This window comes from Berghia stephanieae, chromosome 1 (genome assembly GCF_034508935.2).
Source record: "Berghia stephanieae isolate SIO BIC M18660-M18661 chromosome 1, UCSD_Bste_1.3, whole genome shotgun sequence".
Lineage (NCBI taxonomy): Eukaryota > Metazoa > Mollusca > Gastropoda > Nudibranchia > Aeolidiidae > Berghia > Berghia stephanieae.
Genome location: NC_088360.1, coordinates 107,694,017 through 107,721,078, shown reverse-complemented (window position 1 = coordinate 107,721,078; position 27,062 = coordinate 107,694,017). Strand labels below are relative to the sequence as shown.

Sequence of the window (27,062 nt, the reverse complement as noted above, 5' to 3'; positions counted from 1 at the left end):
TAACTATTCTGACTTTGATATCAGGCACTTCAACTATAATGGAAAAGAATATTGAATATGATTGGAATTTGAATGAAATTTATTTTGGTTATGAATTGACTATTGATGATAAAGAAATTTTACATTTCTTGTCATATGAAATGAAAGCAATATGAGAATTGCCAAACTCCATTATCACTAATTTGGATTTTTTTTTTACCTAATGGAGCTGTGGGATAAAAATAAACATTCATTTGTTCAGAATTTGTCCCATTTTCTACTGTTTGCAGTTTAAAGACATTTAACGTGCATTATATATACTTTTGTGTAGTGGATCTTCAGAGCCCATAGAGCTGCCTGATCTATAACCGACCCAACTACCCAATCACAGAGGAGTAGAGGGGGGGGGGGGGGGTCAAAAAAAAATCTGACCTTCACCTGGGATCGATCGTGGTCCCTTTCTGTGTAAAGTGTGTACTCTACCAACTGAGCTATAGGGACCCACAGTTTATTGACAATTTGACTGACATTTATTTTGGTTACAAACTGACTAGTACTTAGAATAACAAAATTTTTCATTTCTCGCCATTAAAAAATGACAGCAAGGTGGGAATTTCCAATTTTCACCAACATTGTCGTCACTTATTTGGGAATTTTAACTCACTCAACCCTAACACCGACTATTTACACAGTTTACCCGGGTTACTTTTACCCCATTACCCATTTGTTACATTTTTCTGAAACAAATTATAGGCGTAGTATCAAAGCTTATGTTTTTAATGTTTACATGTTAATGATAGTTGGAATAAAAATAGCTATGCACATGCTCATTTTTAATACTTTTTGTCCAATTTTGAAAAGTAGCAAAAATCTCTAGGATTGAGTGAGTTAACTTGACGGGTCTGTGGGATAAAAATTCATTTGTTTAGAATTTGTAATTTTTTACCATTTACACTTGGAAATGCGTAATGTACATTTACAGACGTTTTGAAATTTATTCCTTTTTCTCTATTTGTGACCCTTCGCCTCAAAACGGTATTAAGTCGGGATTGTTAAGATATTGAACATTTGATTTTTAGCCAGAAATATCAGACTTGTGTTGAGTTTGTATGTTTTATTGAGGAGAATGGATACCATACTTTAGGGTGCTAATGCCAACAATTTATATTTTTGACCAGTTTAACATTTAATTCGGCTTGTAAGCATCTGGTTCATTCCGACATATTACCATTTTGAGACGATGGGTCACATTTTATAGTCTTTTATAGCCATTGTTGTGGTTATTTATTATAAAGTGCTCTAAGCACAAATATTGGATATTGTGCTGTATAAGTGCTCATGTTTTTAATCTTATTTCTTTTCCCTTCTTTACTTGATATTTGCAGGAAATGTCCATCATGAAAGTTCAAACGATACGTCATCTGGTCCATATGACGATGGTGAGTACCGTGCAGCAACTCAGTAAATTTTTGTCATTGATTTGTTACCAAAAAAATAGTAAACGAATCAGAGTCTGAACTGTAAGCATTATTCATAATTTATATTAGAATGTGAATTATATTTAGCAGTTGTATCAGGAAAATGAAATTTAGAAAAGTGTTGTCAATAAAAAGTTTCACCAGATATTTTTAGCAACTGAAAAAGAAAAAAATAAAGGAAAGGAGGATGCATATTTTTGTCCTGTAGTTTTATGGAATTGCTGTATCGTTATACTAACACTTAATAAAATTTTTTTCAGGAAACTATCATATCACCATGTCTATTTATTTTATTCTATCATTTTGTTCAAAACAGTTGTCTGCCATAACCATACAGAGGCCTCTATTGTTCTCCCTGAAAGTTTTAAGAAAGTTTGGGACGAGACCACCACTGTTCCTTTATTCCTCATTATTTTAGTTTTTCCCCTCATTAACTTCAAATCTCCAACTTTTTTCACCAAATTCAATGCTTTAGGTAAGTGTTTGATCATTTGTGCCATCACTGCTCCCTTTGTCCTACTTGTTTTTAAGTGCTTGTAAGTGCAGAAACATTTTACATCTTTTAGCTATTCCATAATTCTCCATTTTGATGCTGTTGACATGATCTAGACAGTGTCTTAAATTCCTATCATTTGATAGTAACAAACATGTAAGAAGCAATAAGTTGTGTACATGATCGAGTGAAAGCAGCTGTGGTCATCCCCTTTATGTTAATTTGAGACTGGCCCTAGCATTATGTCCTTGAGTATTTTTTTTTTTTTTGCATTTACTGAAAGCATATGCTCACCAGAGCATTTTAATCTTTATTTGAAGTAAATCGGGTAATTTTTCATGTAGTTATGGTCAGATGTATGGGAAACGTATACTGCAACAACTTTTCTCAATTTTCGTACTTTTTCAACTTGACTAGCTGTACAAAATATTTAGAAGTGACATTAAGCTTTGATATGTCCCGAAGATGTACAAAAAGGGTTGATTTAATCATTTATGACAAGAACTCAGTTTTAATAAAAATTGACCTTCTTACTAAACTTGGCAATATTTCAGTTCAAACCTTTTCACCATCCGTCTGCTTATATCATCCACTGTAACAAATAACATTTAAAAGGCAACAGTACTGTTTGAAATATAATTTAGATCCATATGGTCTGTTGTGGAGCAATTGTAAAATAGTTAAGGGCATTTGGCATGATGAATCAATGGAAATGGTCGAAGTAAGAATTCATGTTTATTTACAAATATATTTATGTTTGCTATCAAAATGAACCACACCTTGCTGTCCACAAATGATAGAAAAAAATTGGGATTAAAGAAATTTGCATTTCATTGGAATTTAGTTACAGGTCGTCACTAGTTTATTTAGAAAATTTTGAATGTATATGTAATACAGAGGCTCTTACCCTTCCGCTTTTCGCAGAATCAATCCAGGAAAATAAAAATAAAATCTCTTGTAAAAAAAATAAGTGAGCTATGGCTTATTTCATCATCATCCTCTATGGTCAATCAACACACATTTTGTGTATCTGATTAGTCCCTTCATAGTGTGTGCAGTTGATGCCAGATAATATTATATTTTATTATTATTATGTTTTCTCCAATATGTGAGGTCTGTGTAATATTATGGTTCAATCGATCATTTAGTAATACTTTTTATTTCTCCCATCCACAGGAACTCTGTCTGTCACCTACCTAATTGTATTTGTCTCTGTAAAGGCTGGAAAATGGGGCTTTCATTTAAACTTTAAAGATTCATCTTCTCCTGACTTCACTGATAGTAAGTTGTTAATGTTTAAATTGTCTCAGCTTCAGTAATAAAACTTTAAAACCAGTATATTCAAGTCAACTATGATTAGAATATTTAGGTCGCTCTCCGTGTGTATATTTATTTACAAGGCTGAATTGATTATCTGAATTACTTTGGTCTCAATACTGTAATGGTTAATTCCCAATCTACCACAAAATTATTCTTGAAAAAATGAGCTTTTATGTAGAGCAATATCCACTAAACATGCTCAAAGCACTTTACAAGGGGTCCCTGACCAACAGCAATATGTAGAAAGAGGCATGACGCCTGTACGGCGATATTACAATTTTTCGTAGAGACAGTCCTGTTAACGGACAGGTATTCATTTTACTCCTGAGTCCGGGGAGAGAATGTGGGTAAAGAGCCTTTTCCAAGGACTAAAACTATGCTCCTTGCGAGACTCTAACCCAGGACCTTCCGATCCGAAAGCGAGTGTCATACCACTAGACCACATAGCCGCCCAAAAATTCATTTTACTCCTGAGTACGGGGAGAGAATGTGGGTAAAGAGCCTTTTCCAAGGACTAAAACTATGCTCCTAGTGAGACTCGAACCCAGGACCTTCCGATCCGAAATCGAGTGTCATACCACTAGACCACATAGCCGCCCAAAAATTCTAAATTTTATACAATGATGATTAGGCCAATGGGCTTGGCTTGTGTAAATGTGTATGATTCAGTTATTATTATTTTATTTTGTTTATGTTTGCTAAAAATATGGAGTGCTTTTTCCATTTACAATATATCTTTTCATATAGTCTTGTCATTTCTCCTGCTGTTAATTATTGTTGATGTCTCTGGCATCTCATTAAACAATTTAATTTCCTCGTAGGTGCTCATGCCATTAAATGGGGAATATTATTTACATTTGATAATCAATGACCGTTGTAGAATCTTAAAAATGATTCCCATCTTCGAATATAGATGAGGAATTCTTCTTTAGTGTTTTATTCATCGCATTTTGTTGACAAAGGGGAAACCAGAAACACACGTACAATCTGATTTCGCTAATTAAATTGAAGCTTCCAATCCATTTGACTGTTGTCAGTTATTTTTTCGAGCTTCAGACAGCGACATTTGCATTATATGTCTTTAATATAGGGAGGGCTCACAATTGTGGAATTTATTGTGTAGTTAAAACTACTATTTAAAATTGAGCTTTTATATAGCACAATATACACTAAACGTGCTCAAAGCACTTTACAAAGGTCCCCTGGCCAACAGCAACATTTAACATATAGGATGGGACATGACACCTGTTAGGCGATACTACAAACTTTTTATTTTTTCTTTCGGACAGAGACAACGCTGTTACTGGCCAGGTACTGTGTATTGTGAGAGAATGTGAGTAAAATGCCTTTTCCAAGCACTCAACTATGCGCCAACCGAGGCTCGAACCCAGGACCTTCCGATCCGAAAGCGAGTGTCATACCATTAGACTACATAGCCGCACAATAATGATTTTAATTGAAATAGAAATATATATATATATATATAATTATAATACTAAAAGGATATTTATTTTGATGAGCATCTTTTTGTTCCAGATTTCAAATTGTCGTTTCCTGCATTGACCGGTGTAGCAGCTTTGGCTTATTTCCTTCAAAATGCTGTCATGGCCATCATTCGTAATCAGAAGAATCCTGAAAATAATGTGAGTGCTTTTTAATCATATTTCTTCTTTCCTAGTTAAGATAGTTCTTTGCCTACAGTTGACCCCGTTCTTCACTCCTGTATCTCTATTGTTATTATAGTGTCATATGACCTCAGGCTCAGCCCTATCTGGTTAATATAAAATGTATGTTTTTCGTTGCTATTGCTTTAATATTTAAAAAGTATTTATATTTGATTTATTATTTTGAGTGAAAAAAACAAAACTCAATTTTTATAAAAATGATTAGATATTTTAAATGATTTGAAAATACCAACAAATTACAATTGTTATCCAAATAAGTTTTTCAATATTTTTTTCTTAAAAAGAAGAGCATTATGACAGACCTGAAATTTGGGCAATAAAATCTTGATGTAGTGCTTTTGCCCCAAATGCGACTTTTCCATTTAGCATAGAATTTTTAGAAAATTACGATATTCAAGGGGGAATAAGTTTAAACATTTTTATTTGGTTTGGTGAATTAAAATCTAGATTTTTAAATTTTTGGATCGAGTCTAGATTTATTTATTGATTTTCTGTTATAAAAAGTAATTAACTTTTGCCATTATATATTGAGAATAATGATAATAATAATAATAATAATAATAATAATAATAATAATAATAATAATAATAATAATAATAATAATAATAATAATAAATAATAATAATAATAGTAATAATGATATTTTTACTTTGTGAAATTTGTCTTTTCCACAGACTCGTGATTTGGTAATCGCCTATGCACTCGTATGTTTTACTTACACGTTTATGGGAGCCATGTTTTATGCCGCATTTCCATTGGATAAAAGTTGTGTTGGAGATGTAAGTCCACAGCATCATATAATGAGAATTCCTTTATTATAACTCAATAAATGAAATTAATTGAAGGAAAGAGTTAGAATTGAATAAATAAATAATGTTACACAGTCAAGAACGATTGAATGAAGTAATCCAAAGTTTGTGTCGTCTTACATGTTAAGTGTGTCTGTGAGCTAGAAGCCCCTTTTAACCCTTTGCCCCTTAGATGATGTCTAATAATCCTACCTTTTCCCCTTGCACCAAGGGGTGCAATTCCACATAAATTATGTGTTACACGTTTAAAAAATTATTTATGAGATATCTACCCATGCTATTTCAAGGAAATAAAACGAAAAAGGAAGGGAAAAGAATAAACTTTCATAAAATTTTCCATCATTTTCATCAATTTTATCATCATCAAGGCGGTCACGAAGTAAGTCAGTCAGACAGTTGAACACCATTTTGACTAAGAAAAATTTCAGTTTGTTTGAACTAGAGTAAATTTGCGATGGTGGAGAATTCTGAGACGGAATTCATATTCAACGAAAGGGAAATCATCCAGGAATTTCATGCAGAAAACTGTAATACTCTCTAGTTTATTTTACAGGCGTTAGTGGAAAGGGTGGGTTGATAATTGGCGATTCAAGGGCGTGTTGATAACGGCCGATTCAAGGGTGGGTTGATAATTGGCGATTCAAGGGCGTGTTGATAACGGCCGATTCAAGGGTGGGTTGATAATTGGTGATTCAAGGGTGGGTTGATAATTGGCGATTCAAGGGTGGGTTGATAATTGGCGATTCAAGGGTGGGTTGATAATTGGTGATTCAAGGGTGAGTTGATAATTGGCGATTCAAGGGTGGGTTGATAATTGGCGATTCAAGGGTGGGTTGATAACGGCTGATTCAAGGGTGATGGTCAATTCAAGGGGCAATGGTTCAAACTTCTTTCAGCACATTTAATGGTTATGATATTGCGCTTTATAATTGCTCAAGTTTTTAATAAGATGGCACAAATGACATAATTGACACAGGCCGTGGACTCTGAACAACGAATAGTTACGGAACTGTGAATACAACATGTGTAAATGCTTTGCTGTTACTATTTATCGATTATTCATGTTCTCTTGTATTGTCTCTGACAAAGATCCAAGGTCAAACAGTATATGTGCTATTTAAATTTCCAAGTAAAAGATATTAACTCTCCGTTTTGCACTCTTTTCATTGGTACAAAAATTAACGTCCCCTTTTAACTTTTTTTTTTTTTGAAATTTGAGATTTTATAAAGCATTACAAATAAAAGGTTAACTTTTTAAGATGCTGATAACGTGCCCTTAAAATTTTGTATTCCAGAACCTGCTTGACAATATGACATCACAAGACGTCATGTCATTTGTAGCAAGAGTCGGCCTCTTCTTTCAGATGACATGTGTGTTGCCGCTTATCATATACGTGATGCGCACTCAGCTCCTGCAATTTCTTTTCAGTGCTGTCTGGCCAAGGTAAGTGACTTAAACCCCCTAGAGGTGATAGGTCTGATTTCACTCCAAACTCCCTCCCTTCCCCTCCCCAACTTTTATATGGATATGACTGTTGTTTCCATTGTTTTCTGCCAGAGATATTAGTAACTGCGATGTGACTCCATCATCTCCAGAAGATGCTAGAATCTCTTGAAGAACACTGGGTAATGTAAATGTTGCTGCTCGAAGCTCGAAGAAATAAATAACAATTTGAAATTGAACGTAAGCTTCAATTTAATTACGAAAACAGATAGAATGGACGTTTCAATTTTCCCCTTTATGAATTAAAAAAAAAATTTTTTTTAATCAGCCTTACACAAAAATTTCTTTTCTATTAGAGTATGACTTAGTTGCGATATGTTTTATTATTATTATTATTATTATTATTATTATTATTATTATTATTATTATTATTATTATTATTATTATTATTATTATTATTATTATTATTATTATTATTATTATTATATATTAACAAGACTGTCATTTCAATATTTTTTACGAATGATAAAATATGACATATCTGTTTTTTTAAAATTGTCTCCCCAGCCTCAAGCATGTGATTTTACACAACATTATTGTGGTAGCAATCTGTGTTCTGTTTGCCATATTCATGCCAAAGATTGGACACATTATAAGGTAGATGTGATTCAATTTCTAACTTGTTTTATTGCTATGTTTATAAATATTATATTTCCTTTGTTTTCAAATACTGTTGAATTATGATTTGTTATACCCAATAGCTCAGTTGGTAGAGCATTCGCTTCACAGGCAAAGGGACCAAGATCGATCCCGGGTGCAGTTGAGATTTTTTTTTCTGACCCCCCTGTCCACCCAGCAGTGAATGGGTAGCTGAGTCTTGTTAGATTTGGCAGAAAGTACTTTGTGATAGACTAGCATCCTATCCAAAGGATAGCTAGCAATTGCTATTGTCACTTTCACGCTATAGAAACCAGGATAAACCCCGGCTTCATGGGCCGATTGGCTCTGACGGACTATTTATATCAATTTAAAAAAATATAAAATCTTGAAGTATAGTCTCCACTTCAACACATTTTAAGTACTTACATTTGTAGAATATCGTTTCATGTCTATCATTAATACTTATGGTATACTCAAATAATAATAATAATATTGCTGAAAACTTATATAGCCGAGACACCAGACTCTAAGCGCTTAAATTACAAATTACTTTGGCTGAAACATAATCATTCACACACACAAGCACACACACATACACACACACAAACAACACACAACACAAACCAAACCTATCTTGCTTCTCATACCCTCTACTAAAATTGAAACAGATATGTTTTAAGCGAACGTTTAAAAATAGACAAAGATTGAAATAAGCATCTGCTGTTTCACATGAAATAGCAAACCTTTCCCACTTTGAGTAGGCATATCGTTGAATCCTTGGAAAAGGCATTTTTACTCACATTCTGTGATCGTACTCAGAAATCAAATGAGTATCTGGCGTTTGAAGCATTGTCTGTCTGAAAAAAAATTGTAATATTGCTAAACAGGTGTCATGTCTTGTCCTACTTATTAAGTGTTGAGGTTGTAAAGCGCTTTGAGCATGTTTAGTGGATATCTCTTATGCCCTCACACCACAGCATCATCGCTCCGGGCATTCCATGAAGGAATATAGATAATTCATCAAACAAGATTTCTGATGTCAACAGGAATCACCCATGTTGTCCAAGTGAGCAAATTGGAAGTTAATAATCTTGCCCAAGGACAAAAAAAATGAAAGTGCCTGAAGTGGGGCTCGAATCTGGGCCCTTCCGGGTCACAGTGCAATGCCTTAACCACTCGGCCACTTTGCCCCTTAGTGGATATTGCATCATATGAAAGCCCAAGATTATTTTATGATGGTGGCTTGACCTCTTGGTTCATCTTTATTCTTTATTGTATGAAATATGACGGATACTGGGTAAAGGAAGTGTTGCTGCTCGAAGCTCAAATAAATAAAATAACAATGTGAAATTGAATTTAAGCTTCAATTTAATAAACGAAAACGGATAATATGGACGTTTTGGGTTTCCCCTTTATCAACAAAACAGGATGTATGAAACACTACAGACGAATGAGATAATAATATGTGATAATCATATATTATCACATTCGTTTGAAGTGTTTCATTCATCCTGTTTTGTTGATTGAGGGGAAACCTGAAACATCTACGTTATTCGTTTTATTTTATTAAATTGAAGCTTACATTCAATTTCACAATTTCAATTTTGTTATTGTATGAATTTAACATTGTTATTGTATGAATTTAACATTGTTATTGTATGAATTTAACATTGTTATTGTATGAAATACGAATCAAATCAAAGGTTTACCATTGTATTGTTTTCTTCGTTTGCAGTTTTGTGGGAGCCTTCTGCGGGTTTCCTATGCCATCGCCTTGCCATGCCTGGTTTATCTGGTCTCCTCTTACCAACAAGGAACGCTCACCAGACTTAATATGTTCTTTCATTGCGTACTCATCGCCATTGGGGTTGTCAACTTTGTCGCACAGTTTATAATTATCAAAGATATTTCTTAGGAGAGCCTTCCTTGAGATTTAATTTAAAAAAATAAAAAAATAAAAAGTAGTCCTTTTGAGTCGTAAGGCCCATGGAGCTGGAGTTTATCCCAGTTTATCCCAGTTTCTATAGCGTGAAATGGATAATAGCAATTGCTTGCTATCCTTTGGATAGGATGCTAGTCTATTGCAAAGTACTTTCTGCCTGATCTAACCAACCCAGCTACCCATTTACTGCTGGGTGGATGTTCTATGATAAGGGCCGAGTCAAAATGTTTTTTTTCTCGTGACAATTTCCACAAAAATACTCCATTACTAAGGAAAGAATTTGTTTTCATCAGTTGAACAATAAAAGGCTTGCCAACCAGTATGATTTCTCATATTTTAATACGCTTTAAGGTCCAAAATATGATAATATAGGAATGTTGATGACTAAAATATGCCAAATACAAAATGTCAAGAGTTTGTAACAAAAGGAGAAAAAATTATAAAAGTAGAATAGTCGAAGGTCATTAAATATCGTCTCCATCTAGATGAGAATCTGAATAGCCATGACAGATGATTGTCTTAGGAATTGCAAGATTTTCCCACCCTCTTCTAGCTTGATACATCTCCATAAATTCAGCGAATGTTAAATTTGAAATTTTGGATGGTTGTACTTGTTGAAAATATTATTTTTGGGGGCAAATTTTGAGAAAATTAGCGTAAACATATAGAAAATATGGTTGAGGTTGGTTGGTAGGTCTGCAATATACTATAATCCCAAAACTTGTGGGGGTGGGGGGGGGGGAGGGGGAACTTCCAATAGAATAGCAGAAATATTTTCTCATAGATTCAAAACACCATGGAAGGAGTATCAACTTTGTTCACACCTTTTTGCCACTTTAAAAAAGCTATAATTTTGGGTGGGGTCCGTTGACCTCCCATAGTGGACAGGAGGTCACGCTGTGTCTTCTATCTCCTAATGTCTGTTTTCTGAGTTGCTTTCTGTCTTTGTTTTGGAATGGGATTACTTAGTTTTGTCCCAGCCCTGGCTGGAGTCCTTGACTGGGAGGGAAGCAGTCAAATATAAAGTTATAGTTTAGGGAAATAATATTTTTATCCCCGTTGTAAATCATCTTTAGTTGTTTTATGTTTTCTGTAAACATTTGAGTGTGTCCCTCTTAGTGGGAAACCCCTGCTGGTGTCTGGATGAGACTTAAATACATTGATGGTATGCTCTTGGAATCCACATCTGTTCTCTAATCAAACCAATTCCCCTTTGTCTTACTTTTTCTGTGGTGCTTTGAGATGACCTAAATGTCTCACAGATCTCCACTAAGAGGAATACACTCAAATGTTTACAAATCATATATAATATGTAAACAAAACATAATACAGTGCATAACAGAGATAAGATTTACAAGGAAAAAAATACCATCTACCAAAACTAACCATACATTTGACTGTTCGCCGGTGCTAGAATATTTTGACTTTTCCATTTTTCTTCCTTTTTACTGGTGCTGAAATGACCTAAATGTGTTGCAAGTGCCATAAAACTCTTAATAACAAAAACAACAAAGCTTTAATTACTAAAATTTGATATTGACAGTCACTTTTAGTTTTCTTTTTCATTATTTAATCCAGAGGAGCTGATGAAAGCAAATATTTCCCTTAGTCGGTCCAGAAATAGTTATTGGAGTATTTTTGTGACAAATGGCGTGAAAACTGCATTTTGGCACAACCTCATCATTACTCTGAAGCTATTCTTGAAATTGCCGATACTACACATGTCTTTGAATAATGGAATAATTATAATTATTGGTTTATGGTAATGTAAATAAATGTTGCTGCTCGAAGCGCGAAGAAATAAATAACAATGTGAAATTGAATGTGAGCTTCAATTTAATATACGAAAACAGATAAAATGGATGTTTCGGATTTCATCTGTATCAACCAAACAGGATGAATGAAACCCTACAGACAATTTAGATAATGTGGTAAGGGCGTTGTTAAGATGAATAAACAAAAACATTGATGGGCAGTTGAAGCTTACATTCAGTTTCACATTGTTATTTGTTTTATGGTATGCAAATAACAAACTCTGCCTAGAATGGTTTGCTCCTTCTCTCACTTTTCTGACTCTTAATTTTTTTGTATATTTACAGTAGATCAATTTTTTAAAATTTTACTTCCCTTAAACTAGCATTCACACAGTTTTGGCAGCATTGACAGTGACATTAATTTGTGTATACTTAAACAATTTGTAACAGTTCTTTGGGTTTTTGTTTTTTTGTTGTACTCTATGAAAGAATGCTTTGTTGTTTTTTTTTGTTTGTTTGTTTTTTTTTGTTGTTGTTGTTGTTTTTTTTCCCTTTACTTTTGTTTTTCTATCAAACATTGATTGCCATACTCTTACATTTAATTTCACATTCAATCAAGGTTGCCAATTCTCCGTATATTTACAGAATTCAGTATATTATTATAAACCTTCAGTATATTTTCCAATCCCCTGCTAAACTAAAAAAAAAAAAATGCACATCATGTCTATTTACTGGAGTTTTAGCACTCATGAAGGGGTCTGGGTCGGTCTATGTGTTTGCATAAACATTTCAGTAAATTTTTGCCTCCTGAGCTGGCAACCCTGTTCAATGTATTAATTAATTATCATAAAGGAAACCGTTATTTTAGATGAATATATTTAAAAAAAATATATACTTTGGGTTTCTTTCAAAGAAATAATTATGCAGGATATGTTATTTTGATTAACAAATGTTATTTGGTAATATTGACTGTTGTAATGATAAAGCAATTTTTCAAATAATTCTTTGCCTTGGACCTGGTTGTTTTCACCCCTATGCATGGGCTTGGCTTAGTCAAAATGTAGCCGGATGTAGCCGAAATGAATATATGCATTTAAATTGCCTTTGTTTAAAAATACCCCCCCCCCACCCTTCCTCTCTCCTCTCTCTCTCTCTCTCTCTCTCTCTCTCTCTCTCTCTCTCTCTCTCTCTCTCTCTCTCTCTCTCTCTCTCTCTCTCTTCTAATTGTTTTATATAATTTACTTTTTTTTTTTTTTTTTTTTTCCAAGTGAGTGAGTGGTTTGACTATCGGGACACTAAGATATACCTAATCCATTTCGATTCACATTTATACTTTAAAAAGTTATATTGATTTCTAAGCTCTGTTATGCAATTTACATTTTTCTGCATTAACATCAGAGATATTATATTAGATCAAAGATGCTAACTATCACGAATGAATATTGCGAAATTTGACATAAAAATTGTACCAATACATAAAATGCAGACAACTTCGAATTTTACTTTTTTTTTTTTTTTTTTTTCGTTAAGCTGTCTTTTTTTTTCTTTTCTTGTAATTAAGAGGACACTATTTATGTATTTTTAAAAAATATGTTTTGGAATAAACACATTTTCCCCTCCAAAATTACTCATATCCAGTTCTTGATGTTGGCATCTCTGATATTAGATATTAGAATCTGGGAATACTTATCTGTCTCATTATATAGGTTAGTTAGATTTTTTAAAAAATGTTCATGGTTCATTTTATTGGTATATCACCCCATTATTTAATTTCACTGCACATGATGTAAGTAACGTATTTCAAATATGATATTATATATATATTAATGTACATTTTAATATGAAGAGTGGTTTTCCAAAAACTCCCTAACTCCGTTTTTCCCATTTTGAGATATTGATGATTATTTCCCCTAAAATTTCTCATTTGGTCTATTATGTTATCACATTTAAACTCCAAAATCACACAAATCTAAGGAAATTCTTGTGCAATTTGATGCTTAAGATATAATTTAAATTTAAATTTATCTCATGGATGGAAAATCTCAAAAAGTAGAAAAATCGACTTAAGGAGTTTTGGAAAACCAGCCTCCCCCCCCCCCCCCACACACACATATATATAATATGTATATATCATAAACCAGTCTTTCCATGCAAATCATGCAATCTTCCAAGTTGTTTAATTTAAATGGCCAATTAATGAGAAAAGAGCAATGAATATTTAATATTTCTGAAGTAAAAGACACTCATAAACATTTCATTCTCCCATGATTAATCCTCTCAGAAATGCCTGATTACTTGAATACCTTTATAACTGTTGCCTGTTATGAAAAGTTGTAGTTAGTACATAGCTGCTAGAAGCTGTCGATTAACAGCTTCAAAATCTGGGTGCCATATTGGGCAGGGAGGTACTTACTCGGTCTTCTATCCTCCTATAATATTTGTTTTCCAGCTTGCTTTTTGTCTTTGTCGGAATGTTTTGTCCAGGCCCTGGCCGGATACCCTGGCTGAGAGGGGAACAGTCAAATGTATGGTTAGTTTTGGTAGATGGTATTTTTTTCCTTGTAAATCTTATCTCTGTTATGCACTGTATTATGTTTTGTATGATTTGTAAACATTTGAGTGTATTCCTCTTAGTGGAGATCTGTGCTTGTGTCTGGGTGAGACATTTAGGTGATCTCAAATTAAGTACTTTGATAGTGTGCTCTTGGAATCTACATGTTTCCTATTTGAACCAATTCCCCTTTGTCTTTCCTTTTCTTGGATGCTATCATTGTAATTCTAGAACTTTTTACTCTCCCATTTTCTTCCTTTTTACTTGCACTGATAATATGACCTTAATGTGTTGCAAGCACCATAAAACCCTTAAAAACGAAAAAAACAAAACAAAAACAGATGGGGTCCACCAATAATTCCCGAATTTGGAGTATAAATTATAATGGCCGCTATTTACTTTGATTAGATCTTGACTTGTTCTACCTCCTCGATGTAATCTCATCAAGGTATTTCTCTGTAAATTACTCTTGTGATTCACAGTATGTAATTATGGTCTACGTATAAAATTGGTTTTCTATATTTTTTTCATTGTAAATCATCTCTCTGTTATGTATTGTTATATTTGTTATTTTGAATGTATAATGTAAGCATTTGATGAAATTTTACAAACTTTGCTTTTTCATATTAACTGCAGAATATTTAGCTGAGGCAACATTATATTCTGTAGCTGTCTGAACTGTATAGTCACCTGAAACAACTGCAAAAGATGTCTAACTTCTACGTCATGACACAAGGCCAAAGGGCTAGAGCTCAGGTGGTCGTTGGTACGTATAAGTAAGTAAGCAAGTTTTCTGAACTGAGATAAAACTAGTTTTGCTGGGTGGAGTTCTTAACATCACATCGTAGGCAAGGAGGTCACTTGCTGTGTCTTCTATACCCCTATATTTTGTGTTTTCCAACGTGCTTTCTGTCTTTGTCTTAGAATGAGATTACTTGGGTTTTTTTTTTCTTTCCCTGGGCAGGGTCCTTGGCTGGTAGGGAAACAGTCAAATGTATAGTTATAGTTTTTTGAGATAATATTTTTCTTCGTTGTAAACCATTTCTCCGTTATGTCTTATATTTATTGTTTTGAATGTATAATGTAAGCATTTAAGTGTATTCCTCTTAGTAAGATCCAGTGCATCTGTCTTGTTGAAACTATGTACATTGATGGTACTGGCGCTGATATAATCTAAATGTGTTGCAAGCGCCGTTAAACCCTTAAAAACAAACAACAAAGTTCATTGATGGTATGCTCTTGGAATTTACACCTGTTCCCTATTTGATCAATTCCCCTTTGCTATTCTTTTCCTTGGGGGCTTTAATTGAAAAACCCCTAATCTTTTTACTATCCCATTTTCTTCCTTTTTACTGGCGTTGATATGACCTAAATGTGTTGCAAGCTCCATAAAACCCTTAAAAACAAACAAAACAGACTAGTGTTGGATTTATTTTTACCATTGAAATTTTTTTTTTATTATTTCGTCTTTTCCAAAAGTGAATCAAGGTAACTTCAACCATCTCCTTTGTAGTTCATTGTTGGAGAAAACTGAGTATTTTTGTACGCAAAGGTATCATTGGAATATGGCCTTGCATTTTAAAAAATGAGAGGTGATTTTTTTTATTCTCCTTGTAAACCATCCTTTTATTTGAAATTATGTTTTCTATATCTGAGCTTTAAATGTTTTCGTAAATTTTGTTTCTTTTGAGTTTTTCTTCTTCTTTTTTTTAAATTTTAGAAATAATGATTGAAAAATTGGATTACACTTGATTGTAATTAACTAAAGCAAATAATGTAAGGGGTCTTTGGTCTTTGTGAGAACCAAATATATAATTATTTCCCCTTTTTGTTGGTTTAATCGCAGCATATTTGTGCCAAAACAAATTATTCACCTTCTCATTCTGGGTGGGGTTCCTGACCTCCAATAGTGGGCAAGGGGGTACATACTGTGTCTTCTATTTCCTTATATCTATTTTCCAACAAGCTTTCTGTCTTTGTCTTGGAATGAGATTACTTGGTTTTGTCCTGGTCTTGACTGGAATCCTAGCTGGGAGGGAAACAGTCAAATGCATAGTTATTGTTTTGGGAGATGATATTTTTTTCTTTGTAAATCATCTCTGTTATGTATTATTATATTTGTTATTTTGAATGTATAATGTAAGCATTTGACTGGGTGGGGATCCTTACCTCCCATAGCGGGCAGGGAGGTACATACTGTGTCTTCTATCCCCTTATATCTGTTTTCCAACATGCTTTCTGTCTTTGTCTCGGAATGAGATTACTTGGTTTTGTCCCGGCACTGGCCGGAATCCTAGCTGGGAGGGAAACAGTCAAATGCATAGTTATTGTTTTGGGAGATGATATTTTTTTCCTTTTAAATCATCTCTCTGTTATGTATTATTATTTTTATTTTGAATGTATAATGTAAGCATTTGAGTGTGTTCCTCTTTGTTGGATTTTGTGCTTGTGTCTGGATGAGACTTGTAGGTGATTTCAAACTAAGTACATTGGTGGTATGCTCTTGGAATCTACATCTGATCCCTATTTGTTCTCAGTTCCCCTTTGTCTTACTTTTTTGGGTTCTTTAATTGTAATTCTAGAACTTTTTACTATCCCATTTTCTTCCTTTTTACTGGCGCTGATATAACCTAAATGTGTTGGAAGCGCCGTAAAACCCTTAAAAACAACAAACAAACAAACATGAGCATTTGAGTGTATTCCTCTTTGTTGGATTTTGTGCTTGTGTCCGGATGAGACTATAGGTGATCTCAAGCTAGTACATTGATGGTATGCTCTTAGAATCTACATCTGATCCTTATTTGTTCCCAGTTCCCCTATGTCTTACTTTTTCTTGGGTGCTGTAATTGTAATTCTAGAACTTTTTACTATCCCATTTTCTTCCTTTTTACTGGCGCTGATATGACCTAAATGTGTTGTAACCGCCGTAAAACCCTTAAAAACAAAACAAACATCTTCTTATCGAATAATGTAGTAGTTGTAATAATTGTCATCTATAAAATTGAGTGGATATGTGGTATGACACTCATATCGGACCGAAATGTAGAGGGTTTGATTTCCGCTTTGAGCGGTGCATAGTTGAGTCCTTGGTAAAGACTCTTTATTCACAGTTTCTCCTTGTACTCTGGTGTAAGATGAGTATTTGCCATTATTGGCATGTCTCTGAAAATTTAATATTGTCTGACAGCCGCCGAGTCTCCTCTTACATGTTCAGTGTTGCTGTTGGCTAGGGACCACTTGTAAAGCCCTTTGAACCCGTTTAGTTTGATATGGCGCTATATTAATGCTGTATTTTTTTTATTTTTTTGTTTATTTACAATTCAATCTTTTAATGCAATGCTGGCAAACTTCAATAACACCTGGTTGTCTTTTTTTTTTCTCTCTTTTTTTTTGTTCAAGAAAAATTTATTTTTATTTCAGATTGTTCTTTATATATATTTTTCATTGAAATGTATTTCGATATACAGCACTATGTAACATTTACATTTTTTGAAACACTTCATGCAATTTTATTTATCAAATCATGACATAGTTGTCTTACAACCCACTTCGTCTAGTCTTGAAATGTGTCCCACTTATATTTTGTATCTTTTTTTTTTTTTTTTTTTGATGGAGTTTTATGTCAAGCATAAAATTGGCCAATTTATTTATTATTTGAATAAAAGTTATATATATGACATGGTGACCTCTGTCTCTAATTTTTGATTTTAATTTTCTATATCATGCCCTTCAGGCGATGTAGTTTGGTGCAGTCAATGTGACATTTCATAAAAGGAATGGCAAATGTAAATAAATTACTACTAATTAGGGTCTTACAATATGATGTATCCACCAGGACGAACGCTGCCATACACATAGATGAAATGAAAAACGAGAACGTTGTTGTTTATAGAGATGATGACGATGTTTAATGGACGATGGACGATTGAAGGAAACGATGCAGTAGGATAACAGACAACGGTAGAAAAGCACGTAGAGTAGAAGTTTACAGCAGTATGTACAGTAGTAGCATGTACGGCAGGCCGACTGCAAAATATATTTAAATGTGTGTGTGTGTGTGTGTGTATATATATATTGGTTTTATTAAATTTTATAAACATAATATAATATGCGGAATTGTATTTAATATGCTAACATAAACGGATTGTCTCCATATATGTCAATCAGATCATAATCAAAAATAGAAAGAAAAATGAATATAGTACGTTAAAACATGAATACTACTCATATGACATGAACGCAAATATCTATTAAATGATAGACGAATGCTGGGTGGGGATCCTGACCTCCCATAGCGGGCAGGGAGGTACATGCTGTGTCTTCTATCCCCATATATCTGTTTTCCAACATGCTTTCTGTCTTTGTCTCGGAATGAGATTACTTGGTTTTGTCCTGGCACTGGCCGGAATCCTAGCTAGGAGGGAAACAGTCAAATGCATAATTATTGTTTTGGGAGATGATATTTTTTTCCTTGTAAATCATCTCTCTGACTCTGTTATGTATTATTATATTTGTTATTATTAATGTATAATGTAAAGATTTGAGTGTGTTCCTCTGTTGGATTTTGTGCTTGTGTCTGGATGAGACTTGTAGGTGATTTCAAACTAAGTACATTGGTGGTATGCTCTTGGAATCTACATCTGATCCCTATTTGTTCTCAGCTCCCCTTTGTCTTACTTTTTCTTGGGTGCTTTAATTGTAATTCTAGAACTTTTTACTATCCCATTTTCTTCCTTTTTACCGGCGCTGATATAACCTAAATGTGTTGCAAGCGCCGTAAAACCCTTAAAAACATAAAACATAAAAACATAGACGAATGCCTTTACATGAAATATGGATGGAACATATGGAATGATAACAGATTTTTAAATACAATGAATATAAGTATATCTCTGCGAACAAATGAGGGCTACAGATCTAAAACAATTTAAACACGAATCATAATAACTAAAATTAAAAATAAAAACTTACATTTCTGGTGAGTTAAGTCGAAAGTATTACCAGGACAATCCAGTTTAGAAAATAAGGTGGGCTACAATCCGAAACTTTCAATAATAGGAGGGAAACAGTCGAATGTATAGTTATAGTTTTTGGAGATGATATTTTTTCCTTTGAATCATCTCTCTTATTACTGTTATTTTTAAAGATTCTTAACATATAATGTGTAAACATTTAAGTGTACTCCTCTTTGTGGGGTCTTGTGCTGGTGTCTGGTTGAGACTTTTAGGTGATCTCAAACTAAATACACTGATAGTGTGCTCTTGGAATCTACATCTGTTCCCTTTTTGAACCATTTCCCCTGGGTATGGTTCCTAACCTCCCATAGTGGGCAGGGAGATACTTATTGTGTCTTCTGCCCCACTCTATCTGTTTTCCAACATAGAATCTACATCTGTTTCCTATTTCAACCGATTCCCCTTTGTCTTATCTTTTCTTGGGTAGTTGTAATTCTAGAACTTTTTACTTTCCCAATTTTTTCCTTTTACCGGCACTGATTATGATTGACCTTAATGTGTTGCAAGCGCCGTAAAACCCTTAAAAAACAAAAACGTGTATAATGTGTTGTGGAATATTGTCATCATATATTTAATCCTTTACATTCCATGTGGAACACAGGACTAAAACAATACATCACTACCGTATTCTGTTCTTCTTCTTCTTCTTCTTCTTCTTCTTCTTCTTCTTCTTCTTCTTCTTCTTCTTCTTCTTCTTCTTCTTCTTCTTCTTCTTCTTCTTCTTCTTCTTCTTCTTCTTTTTCTTCTTCTTCTGCTACTTCTTCTTCTTCTTCTTCTTCTTCTTCTTCTTCTTCTTCTTCTTCTTCTTCTTCTTCTTCTTCTTCTTCTTCTTCTTCTTCTTCTTCTTCTTCTTCTTCTTCTTCTTCTTCTTCTTCTTCACCATCACTCCCCAGGACATTCAAGCCAACTTCACCTCTTCCTCACAAGACCTTCTCCATGTTTTCTTTGGCCTCTCAACCTTCCCCTTTTTTTCCCCCGAGGGTTCCAGTCCACAGCTTGTCACGTAATGTCTGTTGTTGCTTTTCTGAACGTGTGACCAATCCGTTTCCATTTACTTGCTATGCTGAGATTTGTTGGCTAATGTGTAGAACAGGATTATAAATTAAAAATAAATTAAATTAATTCCCTTTATTCATCCCATAGGGGAAATTTGTCTTTAGGGTCTATTCCAAGGGCAGACTGGAATAACCCAGGCGTCAGCCGCAGTGCAGCGCCGCAAATTGAGCTAGGGTGAGAGGTGTGCTCAAGGCCACTCAGCGCAGCGGCGAGTGATCGAACTCGGTACCTTTCGGTACGAAGCAAAGACCGTACCGCTGAGCCACGCTATCTCCCCAATGTGTCATTGATTCATTTGTCTTCGTTTTGAGATATGGGTAGAGTGACAATTCCGTAAGAATGTGACGGTATAAAATGGGATGACACATCATGACTACACACATGGAATGTTAAATGTAAGTAGTGAAGAGTGAAAAATATGATTTTAGACAAATATGTAAAAGGGTGCGCTGTATTACTCTCCATAAATATATAGTCTCTGCTAAAGACACGTGTAGTGTTAGTATTGATAGGTTGATCCAATGGAGGCCACATGGGTGGGGATCCTGACCTCCCATAGCGGGCAGGGAGGTACACACTGTGTCTTCTATCCCCTTATATCTGTTTTCCAACATGCTTTATGTCTTTGTCTTGGAATGAGATTACTTAGTTTTTTTCCTGGCCCTGGTCGGAGTCTTGGCTGGGAGGGAAACAGTCAAATGCATAGTTATTGTTTTGGGAGATGATATTTTTTTCCTTGTAAATCATCTCTCTGGTATGTATTAGTATATTTGCTATTTTAAATGTATAATGTAAGCATTTGAGTGTGTTCCTCTTTGTTTGATTTTGTTCTTGTGTCCGGATGAGACTTATGGGTGATCTCAAACTAAGTACATTGGTGGTATGCTCTTGGAATCTACATCTGATCCCTATTTGTTCCCAGTTCCCCTATGTCTTACTTTCTCTTGGATGCTTCAATTGTAATTCTAGAACTTTTTACTATCCCAATTTCTTTTTACTGGCGCTGATATGACCTAAATGTGTTGCAAGTGCCGTAAAACCCTTAAAAACAAACAAACAAACAATGGAGGCCACAACCACTAGCGGAATCGCTTAATAGGAACGCCGCTTACTTGGGAATGATTTCTGCGTAATGGTGCTGTTCGATTAAGCGACTTGCACTGTATCCTTTGGTGGGGATCTTGTTCTTGTGTATGATGGATTAATAATAATAATGGTGAATAATGATAATACTAATAACAACATGGCATGCCACGTTAAGGTGATCACAGACTACACATGTTGACAAATTACACTTCGGACCTTCAACCTCGGGGTCCTGACAATCTATGTAGCCCCCTTCTGGGTGTGTGTGTGTGGGGGGGGGGGGGGGGGGGGTTCTCTTGATTCTCAATTCCAAGGGTGGGGGTGGGGGTGGCTCTAAATATCCCATGTTTACCTTCATTTCTATTTGTCCATTGACACAATTCGCGACAATAATAAATATTGATAGCTTTTCCATTGGCTTTAAATGTCAATATCGTCTGAACTTTTTGACAGAGTGCAGCATGGTTTAGCTCAACTATAAAGCAATGTGTAAAAACAGGTTTAACTGTCGTACTCTGGAAAACTAGTATTTAAAACTTTGGCCAGAAAGTTCCTCCTTCAAATATCGATCGATTTAAATGAATCTCATCTTGGCAAAAACGCTCAAACCTGGGACCTTGCGAAGTCTTCATCGAATCCTGGGTTTGAGAGTTTTTACCAAGATGAGGGTCATTTAAATCGATCGATATTTGAAGGGCGAGTTTTCTGGCCAAGTTTTTAAATACATTTGGTTTTTCTGGAGTACGACAATTAACAGGTTAATTGGTGTCATTATAACGTGAATAGACAAAGAGATTGGTCATTTAACCTTTCTTAAAAGAAGGAATTATAAAATGCATGTCTTCCCCTTTCAATGGCATAATTTTTAACCTATTACCTGCCATACTCTGAAAAAAAAAAACTTGAATTTAAACTTTGGCTAGAAAACTGATTCTTCAAGTATCAATCGATTTAAATTACCGCCATCGTGGCAAAAAAAAAAAAAAAAGAACACTCAAACTTGGACCTCGCGAGGTCTTCAGCGAATCCCAGGTTTGAGCGTTTTTGTCAAGACAAGTTTTCTGGCCAAGTTTTTATATACATTATGTTTTTCTGGCAGCTAACTGTTAAATGGTGTCATTATGAAGTGAATAAAAAAAGAGATTGGTAATTAAACCTCTCTAAAAAGAAGGAATTATAAAATCAAATGAACTCTCTGAAAGGCGAAATATTCATCTTTCAATTACATATTATAATGTCATTAACCTGTTAACTGCAGTACTCTGGAAAACTCGTATTTAAAACTTTGGCCAGAAAAATCGTCCTTCAAAAATCGATCAATTTAAATGAATCTCATCTTGGCAAAAACGATCAAACCTGGGACTTTGTGAAGTCTTCATCGAATTCTGGGTTTGAGAGTTTTTACCAATTGGGGGTCATTTAGATTGATCAATTTTTGAGGGACGACTTTTCTGGCCATTTTTTTAAATACATGTTTTTCCAGAGGACGGCAGTGAAGTGAATCAGACATTTAATTGAAAGAAAGATAGTAGTGCCTTCAGAGCCAGTCGGCCCATGGACCCGGAGTTTATCCCGGTTTCTATAGCGCAAAACGGACAATAGCAATTACTCGCTACCCTTTGGGTAGGGCGCTCGTCTATCGCAAAGTACTCTCCGCCCGATCTAACAGACCCAGCTACCCAATCACTTTTGGACACAGGGGTCATAAAATATCTCGACTGCACACGGGATAGATCTCGGTCCCTTTGCGTGTGAAGCAAGTGCTCTACCAACTGAGCTATCGGGGCCCCCAAAAGAAAGATAGGGGAGTGTGAAAATATTTTATACGAACAATTGGATGCGGCTTTCTTCCCTCGCCAAGCGACACCTGTTTTATAATAAAAACGAAAATGTATTAATTTATCTTACTTAACGGGGAGGAATAGGATTCAATAGTCTGATGTCAAGCCCGCCCAGTAACGAGCAGCTTGGTTCTAAACCAAGAAAATCGGTAGTGTATATTCTTCATGCTCCACGACTGTTGAACCCAATTGAAGTGTAATCACGTACGCACAATTTTTTTCGGTATGGTTCAATAATAATAATAATAATAATAATAATAATAATAATAATAATAATAATAATAATAATAATAATAATAATAATATACTTTATTCATCCAAAAAAAATGGAAATTCGTTTATAGCCGTGACATGCATAAAAATGTATAAACACAAAGTTGAGAATCTATGGCGACAATATATATATATATATATATATATATATATATATATATATATATATATATATATATATATATATATATATTATTTATGAGTATTGGTGGGTACTCGTAGGTACGAAAGTGCTCGATAATGATGGTTAGAGCTAATATAGAATGCAAATTTTCACTCACATTTTTTGTGGCCGAGACGATTCGTCTGGGCCACAAAAAATGTGAGTGAAAATTTGCATTATATATATATATATATATATATATATATATATATATATATTATATATATATATATATATATATATATGTACATATATATATATATATATATATATATATATATATATATATATATATATATATATATATATATATATATATATATATATATGCAAATGTACAGACATGTAAAATTATACAACCAAGAACCAATAGCAACACCTTATATATTAATTTAATAAATTGAGATGGGCCATACCTCTGGCCTTTAGTCCGAACTTGTGAGGGTATATTTAAAAGATAGTATTTAATTTAAATCAAGTTCGAAATTTTAAATTATTTCGTTACCTTTTTTGTTTGTTTGGTTGTTGTTGTTGTTGTTGATTGCTGGGGTTGATGAACATTGTGGACAAACACTATGATGGCCCTGATCGTCAATGCTGATAGAGACAGTGTCAGTTCCAGTAGGACACTTTACCCACCTTTGAAATGGTTGAATGCCAACACACGATAAACCATGAACACGTTTCAGCCGTTCATGAATGTTTAAGGGTGCACATCTCTCTGCTGCGAGGAAATCAATTACAACCCAGTAGACTGAAGTCGAGATAGAGCTTCAACTTCATGACGGAAGAAAGCATCAACCCTGACCGTGCAGCTGTATACAGACTTTTCACATGGAGAGAGTGGGGCAATGATGCTAATGAAGCCGTTGGAGATCCGAGAGAAGAACTGCCCTACCGAACTGAGCTCCGCAGGAATGAATGGGTAACACAGAACCGAGCACGGGCAAAAGTTGAGAGAACAACTGGAAGCATGAAAAAGTGGGGGCTGGCTGAGACTAGCTTGTGTACATGTGGATGCCCAGAGCAGACGATGGAGCACATCCTTAGAGAATGCCAGGATGGGCTAGCTGTACTGACCATGACCTAAGAGTCTGCTCCCCAGATGCTGTGGCGTGGGTTCGGTGTTGGAGCGACAAGCTATAATGAAGAATTACAGCCCGTTGTTTGATTCACATTTCCTATTAATTGATTTCTTAGACCGACATGTTTTGGAACAAGGGTTCTTCACATAAGGTGATTTAAAAACAAGAAACAAGAGATAACAGCCCATAAAACTATATGGCATCCCTAATGGAATTTGTGCGGCCATGTGGTCTTGTGGTGTGACACTCGCTTTCGGATCGGAAGGTCCTAGGTTCGAGTCTCGCTCTGCGCATACTCTAGTCCATGGAAAAGGTTCTTTACTGTACTCAGGTGTAAAATGAGTACCTGGCTTTTAACAGCGAAAAAAATGATAATATCGCCTAACAGGTGTCATATCTCGTCCTTCATGTTAAGTGTTGCTGTTGGCCAGGGACCCCTTGTAAGCACGTTTAGTGGGTATTGCGCTAGATAAAAGCTCAATTATTTTTTTTCATTGGAAGTTCAATTGCGCATAATATTTTGATTTAAATTGTACACGGGTGCGTTTAATACAATCAGAAATACCCGATGGGCGTCAAGCCTGGTCGTTAATACAAACAAAAGACATGTCAATTTGATGCATGTGTTTTAGTATAATTATCTAGATACACAACATCGTGCATATTCAAACAAAAAGTTCAAGTTGGTGCATAAAACAATTCCCATCACAGATTTGTTGATCTAGATAAAGACCTAAGTATAATTAATGTAAATGCTGCTGATCGACGCTCGAAAAAAATAAATAATAATGTTACAATGAATATAAGCTTCAATTTAATATACGCCACTACCATATTATCTCATTTAGACCGGGGGCTACCGGAACCCCCCTCCCCTCCCCCCCCCCCCCCCCCATGTACACTTTGTCTGCCTATATATTCTGAAAGAGCAGTATCTTGACCACCACCAAAATAAGTTATAGCCCAATATTGATACTCTTTCAGAAGTTATGCTGATTTGAAAACAAAGAGTTGCGGCCCTTAGCAAAAATAGGGGTAGGGTTGCTTTGAACAACTGCTGTGTGAATACTATTCATGTGATATGCATTATTTTTGCATCAAATGTAAGGGAAATGATTGCTGTAACTCGGTGCATTATTTAGAAAGATCAGATTAAAACAATTTTGCCATAAAAGTTCATTTTTCACCCTTTCAGAAATAAAAACGCATCTAACGAAGACTAAATAATACTCTTGCGACAACTATAAACCTTTAATCTATTATGGGCTCTTTATGAGCCTTAAGTTTTTAAAACTTTAGTATTGTGAACAACACTTGTGATTTTTTTGCATCGAGCGACCTTTCAGGGGCCATAACTCCCAAAAGAGTATCGATTTTTGGCTATAACTTTTTTTGGTGGTGGTTGAGATGTCACTCTTACAGACAAAATAGGTGTACAAAGTGTACAAGGGGGGGGGGGGGGGGGGGGGGGTGATGGTTTCGTCCCGTGGCCCTTTACCTAATTCGTCTGTAGTGTTTTATTCATCCTGTTTTGTTGATATATTTTAAATTGAAGCTTTCATTCAATTCCACATTGTTATTTATTAGATAAGTATAATTTTAATAAATCGAAAAAAAAAATCTTATTCATCGTATATATATATATATATAATATATATATATATATATTATATTATATATATATAATAATATATATATATACGTACCTCACAGCATGGAGTTTACTATGAACTGCAATTTAGAAAGCATATTTTGTATTAATTCACTTAATCCTAGAGATTTTTGTTACTTTTCAAAATTGGAAAAAAAATGAATTAAAAATGAGCATATGCATAGATAGTTGTATTCGATTGACATTAACATGTAAAATTCAGATCATTTAGCTTTGATACTTCGCCTATAATACTCTTCAACAGTCGTAACATCACGTCCTTCCTAAGGACGCATAGTAACTTAGTAACACTGGCTCTAAACTATCGGAACAATGGCGGAAGCCCGTATGAAATATTTCTCCGGCGAGCATAAATGCGTTTCTAGAGGAAAAAAACCCCATAAATTTGATCATGTTTTGACTTTTAGACATTCTGATCACAAGGCATATGAAAAGGGAATGAAAAGTTCTAGCCAGCATGAAGAATAAAAAGTAATGATTTTCTTTGTTTAGAACCAATATGGCTGGGCGACGTGACATCAGACTACTGAATCGAATTTGTCTCAGAAAAATGTTATAAATAGGTATGGGGTAAAAGTAAACCCGGGTATACTACGGATGTAGTTGGTGTTAGGGTTGAGTGAGTTAAAACCAAGCGCATTCCATGTCATGACAGTAAACGTTTGATAAATAAATGAGTTCTGTCAAATATTGGTAGACCATCTGGTGATAATTATCCTAACATTCTTGAATTTTTTTCTCTCTCCCAATAACATA

General features: G+C 34.6%; 1 protein-coding gene across 1 annotated transcript in view; it reads left to right on the top strand.

The window, feature by feature from the left end:
- The window catches only part of LOC144962474 (neutral amino acid transporter 9-like), a 47,199-nt gene that overhangs the window by 7,052 nt on the left and 13,085 nt on the right, over positions 1-27,062 (top strand). Inside the window, 9 exon segments of the mRNA XM_078895464.1 lie at positions 1,365-1,418; positions 1,774-1,932; positions 3,127-3,231; positions 4,807-4,913; positions 5,630-5,734; positions 7,060-7,208; positions 7,776-7,865; positions 9,604-9,626; positions 9,629-9,775. Of these exon segments, the coding sequence (XP_078751590.1) occupies positions 1,365-1,418; positions 1,774-1,932; positions 3,127-3,231; positions 4,807-4,913; positions 5,630-5,734; positions 7,060-7,208; positions 7,776-7,865; positions 9,604-9,626; positions 9,629-9,775 (939 nt within the window).